At 30.6% G+C, this 20,513-nt stretch overlaps 1 protein-coding gene across 1 annotated transcript; it reads left to right on the plus strand.

The window, feature by feature from the left end:
* The first annotated feature begins 12,766 nt into the window (after positions 1-12,766).
* Positions 12,767-19,136, plus strand: LOC109804421 (casein kinase 1-like protein 1). Its single transcript, XM_020366244.3, has 14 exons — positions 12,767-13,179; positions 13,316-13,356; positions 15,140-15,209; positions 15,347-15,495; positions 15,676-15,771; positions 15,856-15,926; positions 16,860-16,921; positions 17,031-17,094; positions 17,176-17,260; positions 17,344-17,470; positions 17,614-17,696; positions 17,791-17,854; positions 18,425-18,564; positions 18,659-19,136. Exons 1-14 carry the CDS (start codon positions 13,104-13,106, stop codon positions 18,845-18,847), a joined length of 1,317 nt encoding a protein of 438 aa, XP_020221833.1. The 5' UTR covers positions 12,767-13,103; the 3' UTR covers positions 18,848-19,136.
* The last annotated feature ends 1,377 nt before the right edge of the window (positions 19,137-20,513 follow it).

The following is a 20,513-nucleotide window of genomic DNA, read 5'->3' on the forward strand; positions in this document are numbered from 1 at the left end:
TTTTTTTTATAATTATTTTTTCCTTTTAATAAAGAAAATACAAAAAAGATAAATATATAAATATAGATTTATATAAAATTCATAAAATAAATTAAAAAGTGAAAAAAATAAATTAAGTAAATAATTAAAAGTGGCGCTATGGCCTATAGCGACACAGTGTCGCTATAGGCCATAGCGCCACTTTTACAAATTCGTATTTTTTTTTTAAAAAATATTTTCTTATTTTTTTAATATTAAAAATGGGGCGCTGTAGGCTATAGCGACTTCATTGAAGCCATTTTGTGTCGCTATGGGCTATAGCGACATTATCAATATGGCTTTCATGGCTTTCCTGGAGTTTAAAAATTCCACGTGGCATGGGTGTCGCTATGGGCCATAGCGACACCGTTGTAAACAGCCCCAAAGGCGTAAATACTTTCAAAAGAGCCCCATTTACGTAAATAAGTTAGTCAACGACCCCACTTTGGTCAAAAAGCCATAAATAGCACATTCTAGCACTCCCAAAAGCATAATTTTCATTTCTGACTTCTTTTTCTTCTACACTCTCTAAAGAGCAAGGGGACCAGCAAGATCCAGTTTTAGCGTCATCTTTTGTTTATCCGGGTAAGGGGGGAGTGAGAAACCTCGTTCAGGGGTGTGAAAATAATTGTTGGGTAGTAGGATTGGCCCTCAATCCCTTGCCTGATGCATGCTTCTAGGAACAGACAAAATATGAATATTTTCTGTTTTGCTTTCTGAATGCTCTGTTGCATTCCTTATGTGATGTAGAGTGTGAATATGTATTTGATTTCAAAATTAAATATGTTTTGATATGAATTAGAGTGCTCTGTGGGTTCCTAAGAGAACCCTATGAGAAATAGGAAAAATATGAACGTTTTCTGCTTTGATTTTTGATTCTACTGTTGTATTCCTTGTTGAATGAAATGCATGAATATGTGATTAATTTTGAAAATAGACAAGTCTTGATATGAATTAGAGTGCTCTATGAGTTCTTGTGAGAAATCCTATGAAGTAAAATTAGGAATATGATCTGTGAATAATTTGAGACATTAAATGTAAAGTTGATGATGACTTCATGTTTTGAATAAGTTCTTGGTATGATTTATGTACTATTTTGATGTATATAATTACGAGAGGTTTCTTGTATGTGACTATGTGAATATGATGTGAGAATGTGAAAGGTGAACATATGATCTGTGATATGACATTGTGAAATAATGTGACATGGGATATGATGAAATGTGAAATGTTGGGTCAATGAAATCGTGAATGTATGACATGCATCATTTGCATTTATGAGCTAACCAGGTGTACCTTGTGATGGATAGGTTTAAGTGTTTTAGCTAGTGACATTCCTAACATCATTGTCTGTTGAGGTTATTTTATGGTATTTGTTTGAGGGGGTTATTTTTATAAGGTTATTACACAAGCATACTCTACAATGATGAGATATTGTCCGCTTTGAGCCTTAACCTTCACGGTTTTTCTTTTGGTCATCACCCAAAAGGTCTCTCTATCATTGAAGTATGTTTGTGCTATATAAATTATTATTTCTTGTCTTATTTTATCGATGTGGGACTTGTTTGTATTCCAACAATCCTCCCCTCAAACAAGGGACCTATGTAGCGGAATCTGAGGGGTTATGAGGGTTGTTACCGCATCCAACCAGGCAACTCTAATACCACTGATGGGGTTATTTTTTATGGTATTTGTTTGAGGGAGTTATTTTTATAAGGTTATTACACAAGCATACTCCACAATGATGAGATATTGTCTGCCTTGGGCCTTAACCCTCACGATTTTACTTTTGATCATCACCCAAAAGGCCTATCTATCATTGAAGTATGTTTGTGCTATATAAGTTGTTATTTCTTGTCTTATTTTATCGATGTGGGACTTGTTTGTATCCCAACATTGTCTTAGATTGCAGTTATCTAAAACTACATTTGTCATCTTTGTTTAAGACTTGTTGAAACTTTGGAGTAAAATGGAAATTGATGATTTTTGTTATTCTTTATTTGTGTTTGAGGACAAATAAGAATTTCGATTGATTATTCATAGTTACATTGCGACAATTTTAAATAGAAGTATCCATCTATATGTTAATATTGTTTTGATTTTCTTTTTTATAACAAGATTTTTTCTCAATTTTAGATATTATTATATAAGAAATATTAATCTCACAAAGTTGACTTTGGGGCTACATAGACTAAAAATAGGCAAACATATAGAGAATCTGGACCCTATGAAAATGAGTTTCTCTCATCACAACTAATTGGTCCGCACAATAAGTTACATAATCTTAGTGAAACCAAAAACTCATAAGAATTGCTACTTGTATAAGTCATTTTAAATTGTTAAGGATTATAATTTATAGCATTAGAGCATCTCTAATCATTAAGTTCTTAAATGGATTTTTAGCTCATTTTTGTGAACTCCATTATATCACTTCATATTTAAAAAATCAAAAACATATTTTACTCCAATATTAAAGTTCATTAAAAAACTCTTAATTTAATTTCCCTCATTTTAATTGGATTTATGAAATAGAAACATATTTGGTTGTTCTGCTTTGGACCCTAGTTGATCTTGGTTTGGCAATTTCAGTAGATTTTTAGTTGTTGCAGCTGCTATGAGCTGTTATTTTTAGCAGATTTTGGTTGGTTCAGTTGGTTTTTGTTCCTGACTAATTTTGTTGATTGTTGAGTGATTTTGATTGGATGTTTACTTGGTTTTCAACCAATTTTGTTGGTCAATCCAATATCTATTTACAGCTACACATTTTTTTAATTATTTTTTTTGTACATCTTCAGCTTAATAAATGGCACCTTAAGTTCCTTCTCTTTCAGAACTACACTTTGAGAATTTTCAAATTGATAACTTAACACCACCAAAAGAAAAAAAATAACTTCACACATCTTCAAGTCCTTGATCTTTGAAATAATAATCTCATTCAGAAAATCCTTTCATGGCTAACCAATCTTAGTACAACTCTTGTCCAACTTGATTTACATAGTAAATTTTTTCAATGACCAATAGAAGAATAGAAGAATCACGAGTTTTAGGTGAGAGAAAGAATAATTAATTTTGACTATTCCAATTCCACCCCCTCATGAGTTTTAGGTGAGAGAAAAATAGAAGAATCATGAGTTTACATTTTATCAATTTTTTATCTTTCTTAATATTGTTGATATTTAAATTGATTTTCTATCATTATAATGTTATTACCAATATTTAATGATTTTGCAGAATTTTTAAAAAAGCATTATTGTAACCAAATTTAAATATAAATGTCATAATCCAAGTTATGTTAATATTTTTATTTCTATCCAAAGAATAAACACATATAAGAGGTTAACATTAAATTTATTTGTTCATTTTTTTGTGCAAAATTTGTCTTCACAAAACATGATTCAATCTCCCCTAGCTAGATCAAATTCTCTTTTCTTAGTAGTTTTTATTTCCTTTATTTGGTATTAGATGTTCTCTACTGCATCAGATGTTGTAATTGGATTGAACAGAAGGAGCCTCAATTTCGACAATTAGTCACCAGAAGTCAAAAAAGAAAAGACAAACAACTATAGTCCATCATATTTTATTAAAAAAAAAAAAGAGAGAAAGAAGTGGTTTTCTGTATTTCATTGTTATCTTAGACAATAGTTCTAAATAATATTTCTCCTTATCTTTTAATGTTGTAATCAATTGACATTATTTTTGCTTAATAATTTCTTATGATTTTCTGCTTGTACTAGACATAAAGAGAAAACATTTTTATTTTTTTTCCTCATTTTTAGTTATTTTTCACTATTAGATGTATTAGGTCTTGCATTGTATTTAAATTATGATGTTATATTGTTGTTTTCAACTTAATTTAACAAGCACGAACTTTCTTTCTAGAGGAAAATGACTAGTATTTAACAATTTGATACTATAATAGATTTTGGAGTAATTAATGTAAATGAACTTTGCCCACTAAAGCATATTTTCCTAATGCATCTTTTCTTCTTGTCCATCCAAGAATCTTACATGATGGAACATCCAAAACTAGCTCAATATTTCTTTTGACTCTTCATCAATTTTTCAATATACTCTATCTCTTTTTGGAGAAGTGGAACTCTTATCTCATGATAATATGGAGGTCGCAAATGCGGTCCAAAAGATCCAATAGTTGTAACCATGTCATGAAAGCTCTCCAATTTGATCATGTTAAAAGATAGTCCAACTTGAAACCAAAACCGGGCTATATATTGGTGGACCTTTACTGTAGCTTCCTTGTCACAACTTTCCCTTATACTTATTTGCTTCAATTTCTCCTTCTTATTTTTTTGCAATTACTGTTTTCGAACGTTTACAAAAAAGCTTAATATGCCCCTTTTTCATAGCAACCTTCTTCATTTCATTGGCCCCAAGTGTCTCAACTTCTAATTCTCTTAAATCTCCCTCCAATGTATAATCTTCACTACCAAAAGTCACATCTTCCATTATTCTTTGGCATGACTCACTTTCTTTCATCTTCTTATTTTTCTCAAGTGCCCACAAATCTTTAATCTCTTGTGGAACACTTTGAAAAGGTGCAACATTTCCCTTATTTCCCATTAGATGTTGTTTTGCTCTTGTAATTCCTTCTTTCATGATTTTTTTTGACAATAATTACAAACAATTTCATTGGTATCATTCTCTTTGGTAGGATGACAATGTTTCCATCCTATATCTGTCCTCTTAACAAAGTTTGAAGAGGATTGCTATACATTGTCCTAAAAATAAGAATAAGAACAATAATAAAATAGGAACTCAATATTAGTTTATAATTTATAACGAAATAAAAATTTAAATTGATCTAATTTGTAGAAGAATTAAGATTAAAAAAAATTGTTGTTGCAGATGTAACAATGAACTCATTAAGAATTAAGAAAGGACTCGAAGGAGTAGGAAAAAATAAAGGAAGAAGGAGAATTAAAACAGGAAAAAAAACCGTTCAGGTTTTAAGTTTGGCTATGGTCGTCGGAGTTGCTCGTCGAAGTTATGGGCCACCACAACTCAAGTCGCCTGCCAAAAGGGTGACCAAGGGGGTGGTGGGCAATGGTGAATGACAGTGATCAAAGGTGATTTTGACTTTCGACTTTCGTAAATTCTGTTCACGTTTCATGGTTCAGGTTGTTGGTCGGAAAGGTGACTGGCGAGTGGTGGGCAACGGTAGAGGAACATCACTAGAGGCGGGTTGAAGGTAAATGAACTGCGTTTAGGTGGGTGGTTTTCATGGCTTCTCACTCTTGAACCCCAAAACCATTAGGCCACACTTGTTGGGCATAGGTCGAAGCCCAAAACTGGCCCTAGGCCCATTATGTCCGCCATCACGCTCATAACATAACAGGTCAAAATGGACATGGTGGCCGCCACGGTGGAAATGGTGGACGACGCAACAAAACGCCATTTTGCGGATGGCGAATGGTGGCAAGGCCCAAAACTGTCCCATCATATCATTATAATGGCGTTATAACAATTTTTTGATAACATTGATCCATTTAATCTTTTTTGAGACATTGTTGATCTTAGGTAAGATTTTATTAATCTTAGTTTTGAAAAACTTCTTTCTGTTGAAGCAACAGTGACTAGGATTGTTAACATTATTCTAGAAGCAATATATGTATTTGGAAAAGAATCAAGTTTTCTTATGTAATTGAGGAGGTCAATTGGTGTATCATTTTCAACTTGTATAATTACTTTTAAAATGTTTAGTTCTTTAAATAAATCTAATCCATCAATATCGGAGTGGTCATTATGTTTTAATGAAATTTCAAGATTAAGACAATATTTTTTTAAATTCTCGCCATTTAATGACTTAATTTCTTATTACTAAATAAAAAACCAAAAATATCTTCATAAATTTTAAATTGTTCAAACCTAGTTTGAAGTGAAATAATTGTTTGATCTACCACGTACAAGAAGTAATCAATTCTAAATGATTCATTAGGAGTTTTTACAATTTCATTATCGATAACCTCATCAAATTGATTCTTTCTACGAATAGTGTGTTTTTCATGAAACTTAGGTTCTATATCCATTTTAGTAGCAATTTCTTTGACAGAAATCATAGCATTTCAAACCCTTCTTCCCTATATTTTTTGAAAAATGAAATAAGACCTTTCAATTGTTATATAGCAACATCAATATGCATATTTTTTTATTGTAAAGTTTTACTAACTGAATTAATTGCAAACAATATCTCATACCAAATAGTCATACCTAATAAAAACTCATAAAATTTTAGCTCACAAGTTTCTAAAAAATCCGCTTCACTTTTTATTTTATGATCATTATTAACTTCAATTATTTTCAAAAATGCATCTCTTATTTGTGAAGTTTGAAATCTTAAAGCTTTTACACTTTCAATACGACTTTCCCAACATATTTGTGGCAATGATTTAAGAGTTAGAATAAGGATATGATCTTGTAAAAATTTTCATCTTTTAGTAGATGAAGAAAATAATGTATATATACGTTGTAACACTCCAAAAAAAGATGTAGCTTTAGAGCAAGAATTAGCCATATCACAAAGTACCAAATTTAGACCATGACAACCACATGGAGTGTAAAATGATCTAGGATTAATGTCTAAAATCCTTTTTTGTACACCTTGATGTTTTCCTTTCATATTAGACCCGTTACCATATCCTTGTCCTCTTAAGTTACTAATATCAAGTCCAACATTTTTTATTTCATCCATGATAGCATCAAACAAACCTTTTCCATTTGTATCATCTACTTTTAAAAATTCTAAAAAATATTCATAAACTTGTATCGGGATTGATGAAACATCCACACATCGTAATACAAAAGACACTTGCTCTTGGTGACTCACATCAGGAGTACAATCAAGTATGATTGAATAATATTTTGTGTTCATAACTTTTTTAATGTTTTTTTGTTTTAATTCACATGACATAAAATTCATCAATTCATTTTGTATTCTATGTCCAAGGTAATGATTATGAATTTCATTATCTTTAATTCGATAAATGTGCTCTTGCATTATTGGATCAAATTCTGCAATCATTTCAATTAAACTTAAAAAATTTCCATTATCTTCTTGGTATATCTTTTCATTTGTTCCACAAAAGGCTAAGTTATTTTTTCTAAGAGTTTTAACAACTGCAATAATTCTAAATAATACATTTCTCCAATGTTCTCTATCTCTATGTATTTGTTCTTAAACGTGCTTGACAATTGTTTTATTTTTTTAACAATCTCATTTCTAAATCAATCCATAAACTCATGTCAGCAATATGTTCTTTACTTATCTCATGATTTTTTAACTTAGAGCTAATATTTCTATAATCCCTAATACCTTCATTTGCTAATTCACTTTTACAAGGAAGAGCATTAAACAATTTGCAACAAAAAACAAAATACTTTATCCAAGTCTTTAGAATAAATTAGTCATCTTCTTTCACGTTTTTCTCTGTTAGGCAACTTTTGAATGTAAAGTGATCAATAACTTTATTGGGATCCTTTTCTACTAATAAATCTCTCAAATTTGTATCAATATCTATCCATTGACTTGGATCATATATATTTTTAAGAGTGGACTCTTCTTCATCATGAAATTCATCAATATAATCTTGTTCATTAACTAATACTTCTACTCCATTTTCATTTTTGTCTAAGTCTACATTGTTAAATTGTTCATTCAAAGAGCAATCACCTATGTTTTTGACATTACTTGTTTTGAAAAATTTATCTATAGCTCTACTTTGAGATTCAATTAAAGCTTCAACTCTTCTCTCTCTCTCTCTCTCTCTCTCTATCTCTCTTTAGTTTTGAATAACCTGATTCATATTTCCTAGTTGACATTTTCACATTTATATATTTCAAAATAAAAAACAATGCTATCACAATATATCCATATATAAAATATTAACTCAAAATATTATAAATAAAGAGAGAATGTTAGAACAATAAAACCTGTTTGACAATAGATTATTTCACATAAAAGGTTCTTTAGGGTGTTGCTCCTACCAAAAAGAAATTGTTGTTGATCCACTCAACCTATATCGAGACATTTATAAAATGATATTATTTCAATAACAATTTGTAAAACTTACGTAGTATCAAACTTGAAAGTTGAAACCTAATCTAATTATCTAAACTTAGTAAACTAAACGTAAATTATGTAAGATATAAAGACAACATAATGATTCTAATAAATTGTAAAATTAATTCTAATAATTTAAATAAATGGTTGAAATAATAAAAAAAATAAAATAGTGAATTATTTGAATACCTTTGGCAGTTTTGGAAATTCCCTTACTGTGTTTCTGTGTTATAATATTGTAAGAATGTTTCTGTGTTATAATTGAGGTAATAAGGCGAATGACATTATCAAGAGAGGGGTTGAAAAAAGACAGAGGGAAAGAGGTAGGGAGAGAAGATGAAGAATATAGTGAGTTAGTAACATTGATAATTTGGGGCAAGAAAATCAATAGTCACCCATAAAAGAAAAAAATTTCAACAAAAAATTACAATACTAGGATTCAAACCCAAGTCCTTACAATGTTAGGCTTAGACAACGACCAACAAACTAAAGTTAGTATTGATACAACTAATTCATTAAGTTCTATAATTAAAAAAAATATTTGGGGGGTCTAAAGCTAAGGCTTAGGCTACCTTATGCTTGGGTCGGCCCTGTTTTCTTTTTTGTAAGTCAAATATAAAACATATCTTTCTAGACTAGGTTAGGTATTCTATAATACACTTTTAACTTTTATTATAAGGAAAAGAAGATGATTGAGAGAAACAAAAGAGAATGAATATTTCTCAATTATTAAAAACAATACAAATTTTATGTATATATATAAGAAATAGTTATTTTAGGACTAATCAAAAGAATATGACAAAACAATAAATCCAATATAAAAAAAAGATATCTGCACAAAAATATCTACAAGAATCAAAATAAAAATTACAATTTGATTCTATCAAAAAAGACAAAATAACAAAATTGAGGAGGTAGTATTAGCTTTTGGAAAAAATAACTAAATTGATGAATCAGAAAAAATAATAGAATTGATGAGGTGGTATTAGCTTTCTTCTAGAAGGCTTTATCCATAACCTTTGATAGCCTGCAAGTTGAAGAACAAATACATTGATGAGATCTAATTAACTTGAAACAAATATTCTTGAAAGATTGAGGACTTAGTGGTGGAAATAAGAAGGGGTTGGATGAGACCTTTCTTTAATTTTTCTTTGATAAGGAGAAAGCGAAATAGAAAGAGAGAGAGAGAGAGAAAGAGAGAGAGAGAGAGAGAGAGAAAGAGAGGGAGGGAAGGAGGGAGAGGGAGTTAAAGAATAATAGAAGGGGAATGAAAGTGATAGAGAAAAAGAGAAATAAAAGGAGAGAAAGATTTTTTATTTTAAAAAAGGATATTATGGTCTTTTTATATACATAAAACTTTTCTCATAATTCGAGAAAATTAGATTCCCACCTCCCATGAAAATATTTTTGCGAGAAAGTGAGATAAAAATGGTTTTCAAGAAATTATATTCTTGGAAATATTTTTTTAAACAGCTACCATATATGGAAAACCAAGATTTCCAAGTTGAGATTCTTAGGAAAATAAAAAAAATTTGTGTGTCAAATCCCTCCTTAAGGTAATTTGACCTCTCATGAGAAAGGATCATTTTTTTTTACAAAATTAAGAGAATACACATGAATCGATCGTATATCAACAAGTATGACATGACCTAAATCGATCCTAATCTTCAAATTCAAGGATCAATGTATATAAGCGTTACTAATTATTAACATGAGATAATTGTCATTAGTGTCACATGCATGCAGTAGCAAGATAACATGAGATACATTAAAATCCTATTTTTTGCTTAAGCAATTTTTTTTATTTAAACAATTAATGTATACAAATTTGATATTTGGGCTAAAATTATACCTTTTTTTTAAAAAAAATGAAAGACTAAAATTACATAATTAAATATAAAAAGAGACTAAGAGTAATATATATATATATATATATATATATATATATATATATATATATATATATATATATAGATGGGGGTTATAATTACACCGGTGTAACTTTTATTAAGTGTTACACTGTTCAATAACTTTATATTAAATGTGACTTTTGTAAATCCAATCGTTAGATTGAAAGTTCATATCTCTTAGATCATATATATAAAATTTTATATTAATCCAAGATGATTTGATATTTCATTTTTATAAAATAAAATTGACGTAATATATTTATTTTAAAATATACTAAAATATGAACACTTTGATTACCTTCAAATTGTTGTTCAATTTTAAAAAAATTTGATATACACGTATAAAGTGATATGAATTTTCAATCTAACGGTTGGATTTACAAAATTCACATTTAATATAAAGTTATTGAGCGGTGTAATACTTAGTAAAAGTTACAGCGGTGTCGTTTGAACCCTCTTCATATATATATCCGCGGTAACTTTTACTAAGTATTACACCGCTCAATAACTTTATATTAAATGTGAATTTTATAAATTCAACCGTTAGATTGAAAATTCATATCACTTTATATGTATATATAAAATTTTGTTAAAATTTAACAACAACTTGAAGATAATCAAAGTATTCATATTTTAGTGTATTTTAAAATGAATATATTACATCAATTTTGTTTTATAAGAATGGAGTATCAAATCATCTTGTATTAATATAAAATTTTATATATATGATCTAAGAGTAAAAAACTTTCAATCTAACGGTTAGATTTACAAAATTTATATTTAATATAAAATTATTGAACAGTGTAACACTTAGTAAAAGTTACACCGATGTTGTTTGAACCTCCCCTCTCTCTCTCTCTCTCTCTCTATATATATATATATATATATATATATATAAGGGGCAAGAATGACAAGTAAATTCGTACTCGTGAATAGGGATGGAAATAAGTCAAATCTTAAATAGGGACTTATGGCCTGACGTTTTTAAAGTCTGTTCTGACTTGACTTGTTTAATAAAAAGATAAGTTTAGACATTTAAAAAAGTCTATTTATATAAAAAGACCAAGTTTAAGTTTATAGAAAAAATTGTTTGATCAGTCTATTTATTTATATAATATACTAAAAATTAATATATATTATTAAAAATATAAATAAATAAATAAATTTATAAACACAAAAATAAATTATTAATCTTTAAAATATTTTTTGTATGACCTGTGCATGAATGTACCTCAACATATATGGCTACGTATGAATTGTCCTTTCAACAAAAAATGATTCAATTTTTCTCCTATATTTGTTTTAAAATTTAAATTTTAATGATCTTGAGTGAACTATATTTTAAAAATAATTTTATTGATTTTTAAAAATTAAATTTATTGACTTAATTAACATTAATATTTTAAATAGGTTTTTAAATAGACTATAAGACCAAGCTAGACTTTGAAAAGGACAACTCAGACCTATAAAAAAAGTTTTGATAAATAATAAGTTAGATTTATGTTTTAATTTTGTAGAACAGGCTCAACTTATATATTCAAAGTCTGTCTTGGTCACGTCTATTCCCATCCCTACCCATGGGTAATACTCAATTTATTAAATTGGGTATGGGGCTAGGATTGGTTTAAACATACCTACCTTGTACTCATATGCTTTAAATTTCTAGAAACTTTATTTATTTTTTAAAAAATTTACTTGACATTTATATAATTCTTATTCTATTTTAAATTTATGTTGAATGAAACTTAATTAATGTAATTTTTTAATTGTTATTTTATGTTAATTTTTTTAATATTTTTTTTTAAATTATTTAATTAATTTTTGGATAAATATAAGTATATCTGATACCTTATGAGAATAGGGATGAATACACAAATTTCACACCGTGGGATATAGAGGCAATGATGGGTATAGAGTATGAGAGCAAAGATGGGAATAGCGAAATTCGTACCCATTTCAATCCGTTGTCATCCTTAAGAGTAACTCTCGATAAAACTATTTTACTCAATAAATCATGATGTATAATGTATGTTGAATTTCAACTATTGTATAAATCAACAATATTTTTTTTAAAATAATTTGAAAATTATTTTTAAAATTAAGAAATAATGATAAAAATATTTTTGACATTAATTTGAATTAATATAATAAAATATCATATAATATAAAATGAAGTAAAAGAAGTAATAATTAATATTTAAATTAAATTACACTTTTTATTTCTATACTCACCTGACTTATTCTTTTATATATATATATATGAAATTTATAAAATTCACTATAATTAAATATTATATCTATTTTTCATTCACAGTCGTTTTATATTATTTATTTATCTTTTTTCATTATTACTTTTATATATCAATAATTTATTAATTTTTTTTTTCATTTTTATCGTTAATATTTAGTATGTATTAATTGAATGATGTGTTTATTTATTTTTAATGTATCTATTTTTTTTTAATTATCTAAAAAATATAATAAAAAATAAAAAATAAATATTTAAAAAAATTAAAATCAATTATATTTTTAATTTTTGTACATAAATTTTAAACATAAAAAAATGGAAAAAGTATTATTAAAAAATATATTTTTCTTATAGAAGAGAAGATAAAGAGTATACAAAAGAGGTGATATGTTGGTTATTAGATGACATAGTGGATAAAAGTCACGTGACGTGGAGCCCAGTGACGAGTGAGAACTCGGTGAAAACTTCGTGGCGTGTCCGTCGTATATATAATATATTTGCTCTTTCAATCAACACATCAAAATAACCGACGGTTACAAGAATATTCTTTCTTCCAAATCCAAACCACAATGCATGAGAGAGAACATCACAATTATTTTCTCTCTTAACACAATTATCTTCTCTCCCACTCAAATTATTTCTCATTCTTTTTATTATTCATTTTTCATTATATTATTTTGTGTTTTTCTGTTGGAGCTGCATTTTCCTTTTCATTTCTGTTTTTTTATCTGATCGATGAACGCATTCGTAGAACTTTTCGCATTAAATGTTACCCTCTTTCCGAATTCGGCAATGGGATTAGCTTAGGGTTTCGAAAAAATTCTCTCTCTCTCTAAAGAATTTTGTTTTTCGAATGGAACCTCGCGTTGGGAATAAGTTTCGGCTTGGCCGTAAGATCGGTAGCGGATCGTTTGGAGAGATCTATTTAGGTTGCTTTATTTTGCTTCCGTTGTTGTAATCGTTGTTATTCTTTTGATTTTTCAGCGGTTATTTGTAATTTGCGTGTGTTATTGTCGAGGATGATGAGTTATTTTGTTTTTTTTTTTTTGTTTTTTGATTGTGCAGGTACTAATATTCAAACTAATGAAGAGGTTGCAATTAAGCTTGTAAGTGCTTTTAATCAATTAGGTTTTGGATTGTATTGAATTTAGAATTAATAGAATTTGAGTGTTTTGTTTTTTGTATTTAAAGTCTGAAGGAGAGGACAATTTGCCAGTTTTGTAGCCATGAGTTATGTGAAACTGGTCTGGGAATGGGGGTTTCATGTGAAGTCGGTTTTTGCAACGGGTTGTTAAAATTATTTTCAGGCTGGATTTTGTCCTGGCGTACTTAATGTCATTGATTGGTGTGTGGTTCCGTTATGGGTGTCTGTGACTGTGTCTTCTTTCACTGAGCTTATTGTTTACGTTTTTGTGGGAGGGGACAGGGTGGAGGGTTAAAGGGTTCTCATGAGAGACATTTTTCACTGTTTAGTCACCAATCTTTATGGGGTGTGAGCGAGAATTTTGTTGTTATGTAGTAGATTCGCGATGATTAAAGTAATCTGTCTGCTCTTGTTCAAAAGCAGAATTAAAAAATTGTAGGTTTGTCATCCTGCTTGTTATAACATTTCTGAACTGGTTGGAATGCTAGTTCAATTCCTTTTAGCTGTAAAAATGAGCTGGAATTGTATAAATTTAGGCATAGGAATGGGAATTCTTCTGATCGATGTACTTTTCCTTACATCACGATGGCTGTCAAAAGCTAGTGTTTTTCACGCATAATGTTATCTTTTTAAATAAGGAATGGATTTTTATTTTTTAATTATTGAGTGGTTCAGATTATAGAATATCATTATTCTTTTTAGTGTGATTGCATGTGTTTTTTAGTCCTATGAGAAGAGGGAGAGGGAGACCAAGAACTACATTATGGGAAATTGTTAAGAGGGACCTCATAGTAAATTATATCTAAAAAAATCCGGTCTTTAGCCGAGCTGAATGAGAATGTCATCCATGTAGCTAATCTCTGTGGGAAAAGGCTTTTGTTGTTGTTGTTGTATGATATGATTATGTGGCCAGCATTGCTCATCACCTTCTATGACATGTATGATTCTAATTTGTGACGAAGATTTCATTCATTTCATGTGTTGCCTTAAAATAATTATGCATGTGATGTATCATGAGAGAAAAATGCATATTAATTGAGCTTTCTAGCATGCTTTTTTGCCAGATCAATGAAAGAGTTCAATTTGATTGACTCATGGTCCAAAGATTTGGGGTAGGGGGTTTGGTTACAGCTTGAAAGTTGAAATATTCCCTATGTACTGTTATTAAGTATTAGCTGCCTGCCAGGAAATTTAGTATCCAATGCTCATTAAGAAATAATTTTTTTTTTAGAAGAGATTAAATTCTAGAGAGGTTTATAAGTTATAATTGGTCCATTTTACTCTTAAGTTTAAGTTCATAATCATAATCATCTACAAATTAAGCCTCTTAGCTCCTGTTTTTTTGATATAGGAATTATTTACTGTTCTTTTTCCTTCAATTGTTATTTTCTATTAATTTTACTTTGTCTAGAGTGTATATTGTGTAGAATAATTTAATGATGAGGAACAATTGTTAGTCTGTGAAAGAGAATCCTTTAAACTGCAAAGAGCAAAATTACTTGTGAAGTGAATCATCGGTAAATTTATTATTTATACCATCTGTGGTATTTACTGTTAAAGTAGAACAATATACATTTCTGCTTTGGTCTCTACTTGGATTTTGCTGGTCATGTTGGACTTCTGTTTTGTCTTAGGTAATTACTAGATTCTGGATTTCTGAGTTTCCCAGAGCTGATTTTCCTTTTTTTTTTGTTTCCCCCCTCTCTTGTTCCTGTTCTTTGCTGCTTCTTGATCTTTTATATTAGGAAAATGTCAAGACAAAGCATCCTCAGTTGCTTTATGAGTCCAAATTGTACAGAGTTCTCCAGGGAGGAAGTAAAGTCTCTTCTCATATTAATTGTTTTTGTCTTTCTTTTATTTGCATATTTAGCAATGATCCCTGCTTTTAGTAATTGATCTTTTATTCTTATTGATATTTATAAACAGTTCTGACACAAATTTGGTATTGGCAGCTGGAATTCCGGATGTTAGATGGTTCGGAGTGGAGGGAGATTACAATGTTCTAGTGATGGATCTGCTTGGACCTAGTCTTGAAGATCTATTTAACTTCTGCAGTAGAAAGCTCTCACTAAAGACAGTTCTCATGCTTGCTGATCAAATGGTAGCCCTTCCCCTTCTTTTGAGTGGAGAGAAAATTCCAATGAACTATTTCATTCATATGATACTATTAATTAATGATTCATTTAGGTCCTCTAGGTTCTATTCATGCAGTTGATTAGAACTAACTACTTGGCTAACTAATAAACTAATAGTAACTACTTGTATTTTGTTTCTTTGTCAGCTCAACCGCGTTGAGTTTGTTCATACTAAATCGTTTCTACATCGGGATATTAAACCAGATAATTTCCTCATGGGCTTGGGAAGGCGGGCAAACCAGGTGGCTGATCTTGTTTAAATGATAGCTTTTGATGTATTGTATGTTAATGTACTAGGCATTTACTCCATTTGGATCTACATGTAGGTTTACTGTATTGATTTCGGTTTGGCAAAGAAATACAGAGATAGTTCAACCCATCAACACATTCCTTACAGGTGCATGGATTCAGTTACTAATCTACATTATTCTTGTAGAGTGTTGATAGACCTTGTTTCCTACTGGAATTGATGACTTAATTTTGATATTGTAACTTTTCATTTCAATCCCAATCTTCATATGAGAAAAGTTTAGGAAATGTATTTGCCTTAGGGAGGGTGTATTCATTTGATTTTTTGAGAGCATAATTTTGCATTATCAAACACTGAAGCTACAGTGATGCTGTCGTGTGGCGTTTCACTGGAGCAGATGGAGCAGGCATTAAAATGGTGAAGCGGCTTGCACGATCGTGGGTTGGTGCTGAGAGTGTGGAGCGGTTTGCAAAAAATCGAAAATACCCTAACTTTTGAAAAGAATTTATTTCTTAGAAATAAACAATTTTTTTTCTTCAAAATTTCTCTCAAGAGGCTGATAAAACAAACAATTATTTCTCCAAAATAAGTTATAAAACAAATACACTTTGATGTTAAACTAATACTCAAGAATACTGTGTCTCCTAATAATTGAATACTCTTCTTGAATAATGTAAATAGGAATTCAATTCTCGTCCTTTACTGAAATTATGATTCTTCCTTTCCATGCAGAATCTGTCAAGTTTCCAAAACTTGAATATCTGCAGTTTCATGCTTAATGCCCATCTTCCTTTATAATTTGTTGACAATTTTTTATTTTGCACTGATACCATTGTTTAATTTTCCTGATTGGGTAGGTGGTGAGAAGTGGTCTAAATTTAATCATGTGTAGAGTGGTTTCTTGCTTGCGATAACATCCTAGTTTTGTGGTTCTAGATTAAGGTGGTGATTCTTGTTAGTGATGTTGCATCCATGTCTGCTTGATTTTATGTTTATGTAGCCCACGCTTGGCTAGTGCTGTTTTGTATTAATATAATTTATAAATGCTATATGTAATCTATTTGATCATTGAAACTGCAGGGAAAACAAGAATTTAACTGGGACTGCTAGATATGCGAGTATGAATACCCACCTTGGCATTGGTATGTAATTTTACTGTGATTCTTACCTGGCAATTTTTTAGTGTGTGGCAAAGTTATGCCATCTAACAGATGAATGTTGCTTGAAACTACTTTAATGATCAATGCACAGAGCAAAGTAGAAGAGATGATTTGGAGTCTCTTGGTTTTGTCTTGATGTATTTCTTGAGAGGAAGGTGATTATTGCCATGTACCCTGCCTTTTTTCTTCAGGTACTGTGTTGAATGTCTTTGACCTGATATGCATTTTATATGCAGTCTCCCTTGGCAAGGACTTAAAGCAGGAACCAAGAAACAGAAGTACGATAGAATCAGTGAAAAAAAGGTTTCTACCTCGATTGAGGTTAGTATTGTTTTATTGGCCTCCTTGAATTCATATGTTGCATTATTTCTTGAATTATACTGATAAATTATTGATTATTCCAGGCCTTGTGTCGAGGTTATCCAACAGAATTTGCATCATACTTCCATTACTGCCGCTCATTAAGGTTTGATGATAGGCCAGATTATGCTTACCTCAAAAGAATATTTCGAGACCTGTTTATTCGTGAAGGTGTGAAATTAATCTCATATAAAGTGCATCACTTTTGTCTAAGTGCTCGAGTTTATCATGTATATACTTTATTGTATGATTTTCTTTACAATCTATGAAAAGACCATGCGGTATATTTGCTCTTTGCATCGGCATGTGGACAGGATTCCAGTTTGATTATGTCTTTGATTGGACAATCTTGAAGTATCAGCAATCACAGCTAGCTGCTCCTCCAGCACGAGCCATTGTAAGTAGTTTTCGTTACTCATGATTTTTTTCCTTTCCGGAATTTCACTTCAGCCATGGATAGAATTCTAAGAGGGCAAGATGCTTGTATTTAGGGTCCTAGTGCTGGAACTAGTTCGGCAATGCCTCCAGCTGCAACTAATGCTGATAGACAGACAGGTAATTTCTTCACTGTCTGTATGTTTCTTTATGATGCTGAAGTTTGGTTAGTGTGCTACACATGTGTATGCTTTCTTTAGAATATTCAAGTCTAATCCCCATGGTATTTGAATGTCTAGCTTAAAGTTCTTGATGTGATCTAGTCCACGGTATATTCAAGTCTAATCCATAGTAATACATGAGTGTATGCTCTATTTAGTATATTGATTCAAGTCTAATCCATGATACTCTTGGTGTGACTGATCTAGCCTTTTCTTCTATTTTAAAATTAAATACAATTTTATTTAATCAATGCTGCAAAAATAATTATTTTTTGCTCCCTCACTGTTGTTGCTCTTATTGTCTTTATTTTTTGGTAACTAGCTAATGTAGGTAGACCACTAGGGTTAGCCTAGGGGAAAGTGATTGATTTAGATGTGTAGATCTAAGTTCGATCTTTATTGCCATTTTATAATTTTTCTAATGAATAAAAAAAACTAGTTAATGCAGTTTCTCTAATAGCTTTTTTTCTTATTCCTCCAAGTTTAGCTCAAGCTTATTGCTGCTAACCCCCCGTCCTTGTTCTCACAGGAGAAGAAGGGCGACCTCCTGGTCTGGTTTCAGTGGATTCCACAAGGCGAAGAATGTCTGGGCACATTTCAAATTCTGTAAATATTTCAAAGCAGAAAAATCCATTCTCTGCGGATGCTGCCGTCAGTAAGGAAGCCTTGGTAAGTTGTTTTCCTTTTTAAAAATCAGATCATGATTCTTAACTCGCTGATTATGAATGTGTAACATGTGATATCAAATCATATCTTGGGTCAGCCAACTGGATCATCAAGACGAGTTGCTGTTTCTAGTAGCCGTGATGCATTTGTTGGTACTGAAGCTAACCCCGGAACAGCGCGCAGAATAGCACCTGCGAGAAATGCTTCTCATGTCAAGAATTATGAAACTGCAGTCAAGGGCATTGAAGGTTTGCAATTAGAAAATGATGAAAGGGCCCATTATTAATTCCTCACCTTTTCGTGTTGTAAATATAAATTTGAGTTGACGGGCGCTGCAATAGTTGCCTGTGTTTACTAAGGTGAGCTGTGAAGGGACGTGGGTATAACTCAGAAACCTGGGCTTGTGTTGTTTAACCCTTGTGCTCCTACTCATCAAGTGGAGAATTAGAAAGAACTTAAGCTAAATCTGGGATTGTTCTTGCTTTTAAAGCTTGGGTTTACATTGACACTTATCTTCTGGCGGGAACCGTAAATTTTGTAATATTTTCCTGTGAGTTATTATTGATTTTACCAGATGTTTAAAGTGTCATGTGGATCACATTGTCGAAAACTATCAAATACAAACAAAAATCTGGATGCACTCAAGCTTTGGATAACGACTTAAAGTTTCCAAGATTTTTCTGGAGATTACTGTAGTAATAGGAATACTCGAGGTTCTTGGAATGTTTTTACCTTAATTTGGTGGGACAAGGATTGAGTCGCTCTTTGTAACAAAATGTATGTTTTAAATTTTCATTATTTTAAAAATTAAACATGTAACCCGGACCGGTTCTACTACTTTTTTGTGAAAATTGGCTGGTTTTATCCGGGTTGATCTGGGTTGATTACATGCAAGAACCAATAACCCAACTGTTTTGTTCGTGCTCTCGGTTACCGAACCTATTTTTACAACACTGGCTGTAATTATTATCTGTACTTTAGCTGAACAACTCAGCTTAGTCTGATTGGTCCAACTAGAAATTAGGCTTGGTTCATTTTCTTAAGATTTGGTTCTGACTTCAACCTAGGCCTCTTGTAGTGCATTCATAAGCATTCATATTGTTTAATGTTGATATTTTGGCAAGTGCAGGAAGTCTTCACAATTTGGTATTAGTGTTCAATTTTATTATGGAATTTGAGCATCTAACCGTGATAAAAGAAAAGATTTTGAGATGAGATGTAGTGAAGAACAATATTTATTTAAGGGAGTTTCTCTTACCAAGTTTTTGGTCTTTAATGGAGAAAATTATTCATATTGGAAGGACATGATAGAAATGTTCATCAAATCTATTTAATATCATCTTTGGAAGATCATCATAGGAAGTGATGTTGCAGTTATCAAGCCAGAAAATGAGTATACAGAAGAAGACTATAATATCTTGCAACTCAACACCAAAATAAGATATATCTTGGCCTACTCTTTGTCTAGAATAGGACATAACAAATTTTGTAACTACAAAATTGTTAAGGAAATATGGGAAGTTATTAGATTAACTCATGTAGGTACTAAAGACATTAGGCTCAAATAAGTTGTAACTCTTCAGAGGTAGTATGAGTTGTTATTTATGAAGGAAAAAGAAATCACAGATGAAATATTTGAAAGATTTTAAACAATTCTTAATGGGTTGAAATTCTTGGAAATTGAGTTCTCCAAAACTCATAACAATCTCGAGATTTTGAATAACCTTTCAAAGATCAAGGAACCAAAGGTCGTTGCCATATCAAAAGCATGCGATCTCAAGACTCTCACTTTGGATGAACTTTTAGGAACCCTAAGAGTTCATGAAGTCTACTTGAACAACAATGATCATCTCATGGCAAATGAAGCTTGAAGATTCACTAGAAAGAAGAGAATAACAATTCACAAAATTTATATACATTCTCTTTATAAAAGCTTTGTATTTAATTAGTTG

The sequence above is a fragment of the Cajanus cajan genome, chromosome 1, assembly GCF_000230855.2.
Source record: "Cajanus cajan strain Asha chromosome 1, NIPB_CcT2T_4, whole genome shotgun sequence".
In the NCBI taxonomy this organism is placed as follows: Eukaryota; Viridiplantae; Streptophyta; class Magnoliopsida; order Fabales; family Fabaceae; genus Cajanus; species Cajanus cajan.

What these genes read in the sequence shown, in the direction of transcription:
- LOC109804421 (XM_020366244.3), top strand. Translation starts at nt 13,104, where the DNA reads ATGGAACCTCGCGTTGGGAATAAGTTTCGGCTTGGCCGTAAGATCGGT. An exon ending in GAATACCCACCTTGGCATTG is followed by an intron (nt 16,922 to 17,030) that starts GTATGTAATTTT and finishes ATCAATGCACAG; the next exon opens with AGCAAAGTAGAAGAGATGAT. An exon ending in CCGTCAGTAAGGAAGCCTTG is followed by an intron (nt 18,565 to 18,658) that starts GTAAGTTGTTTT and finishes ATCTTGGGTCAG; the next exon opens with CCAACTGGATCATCAAGACG.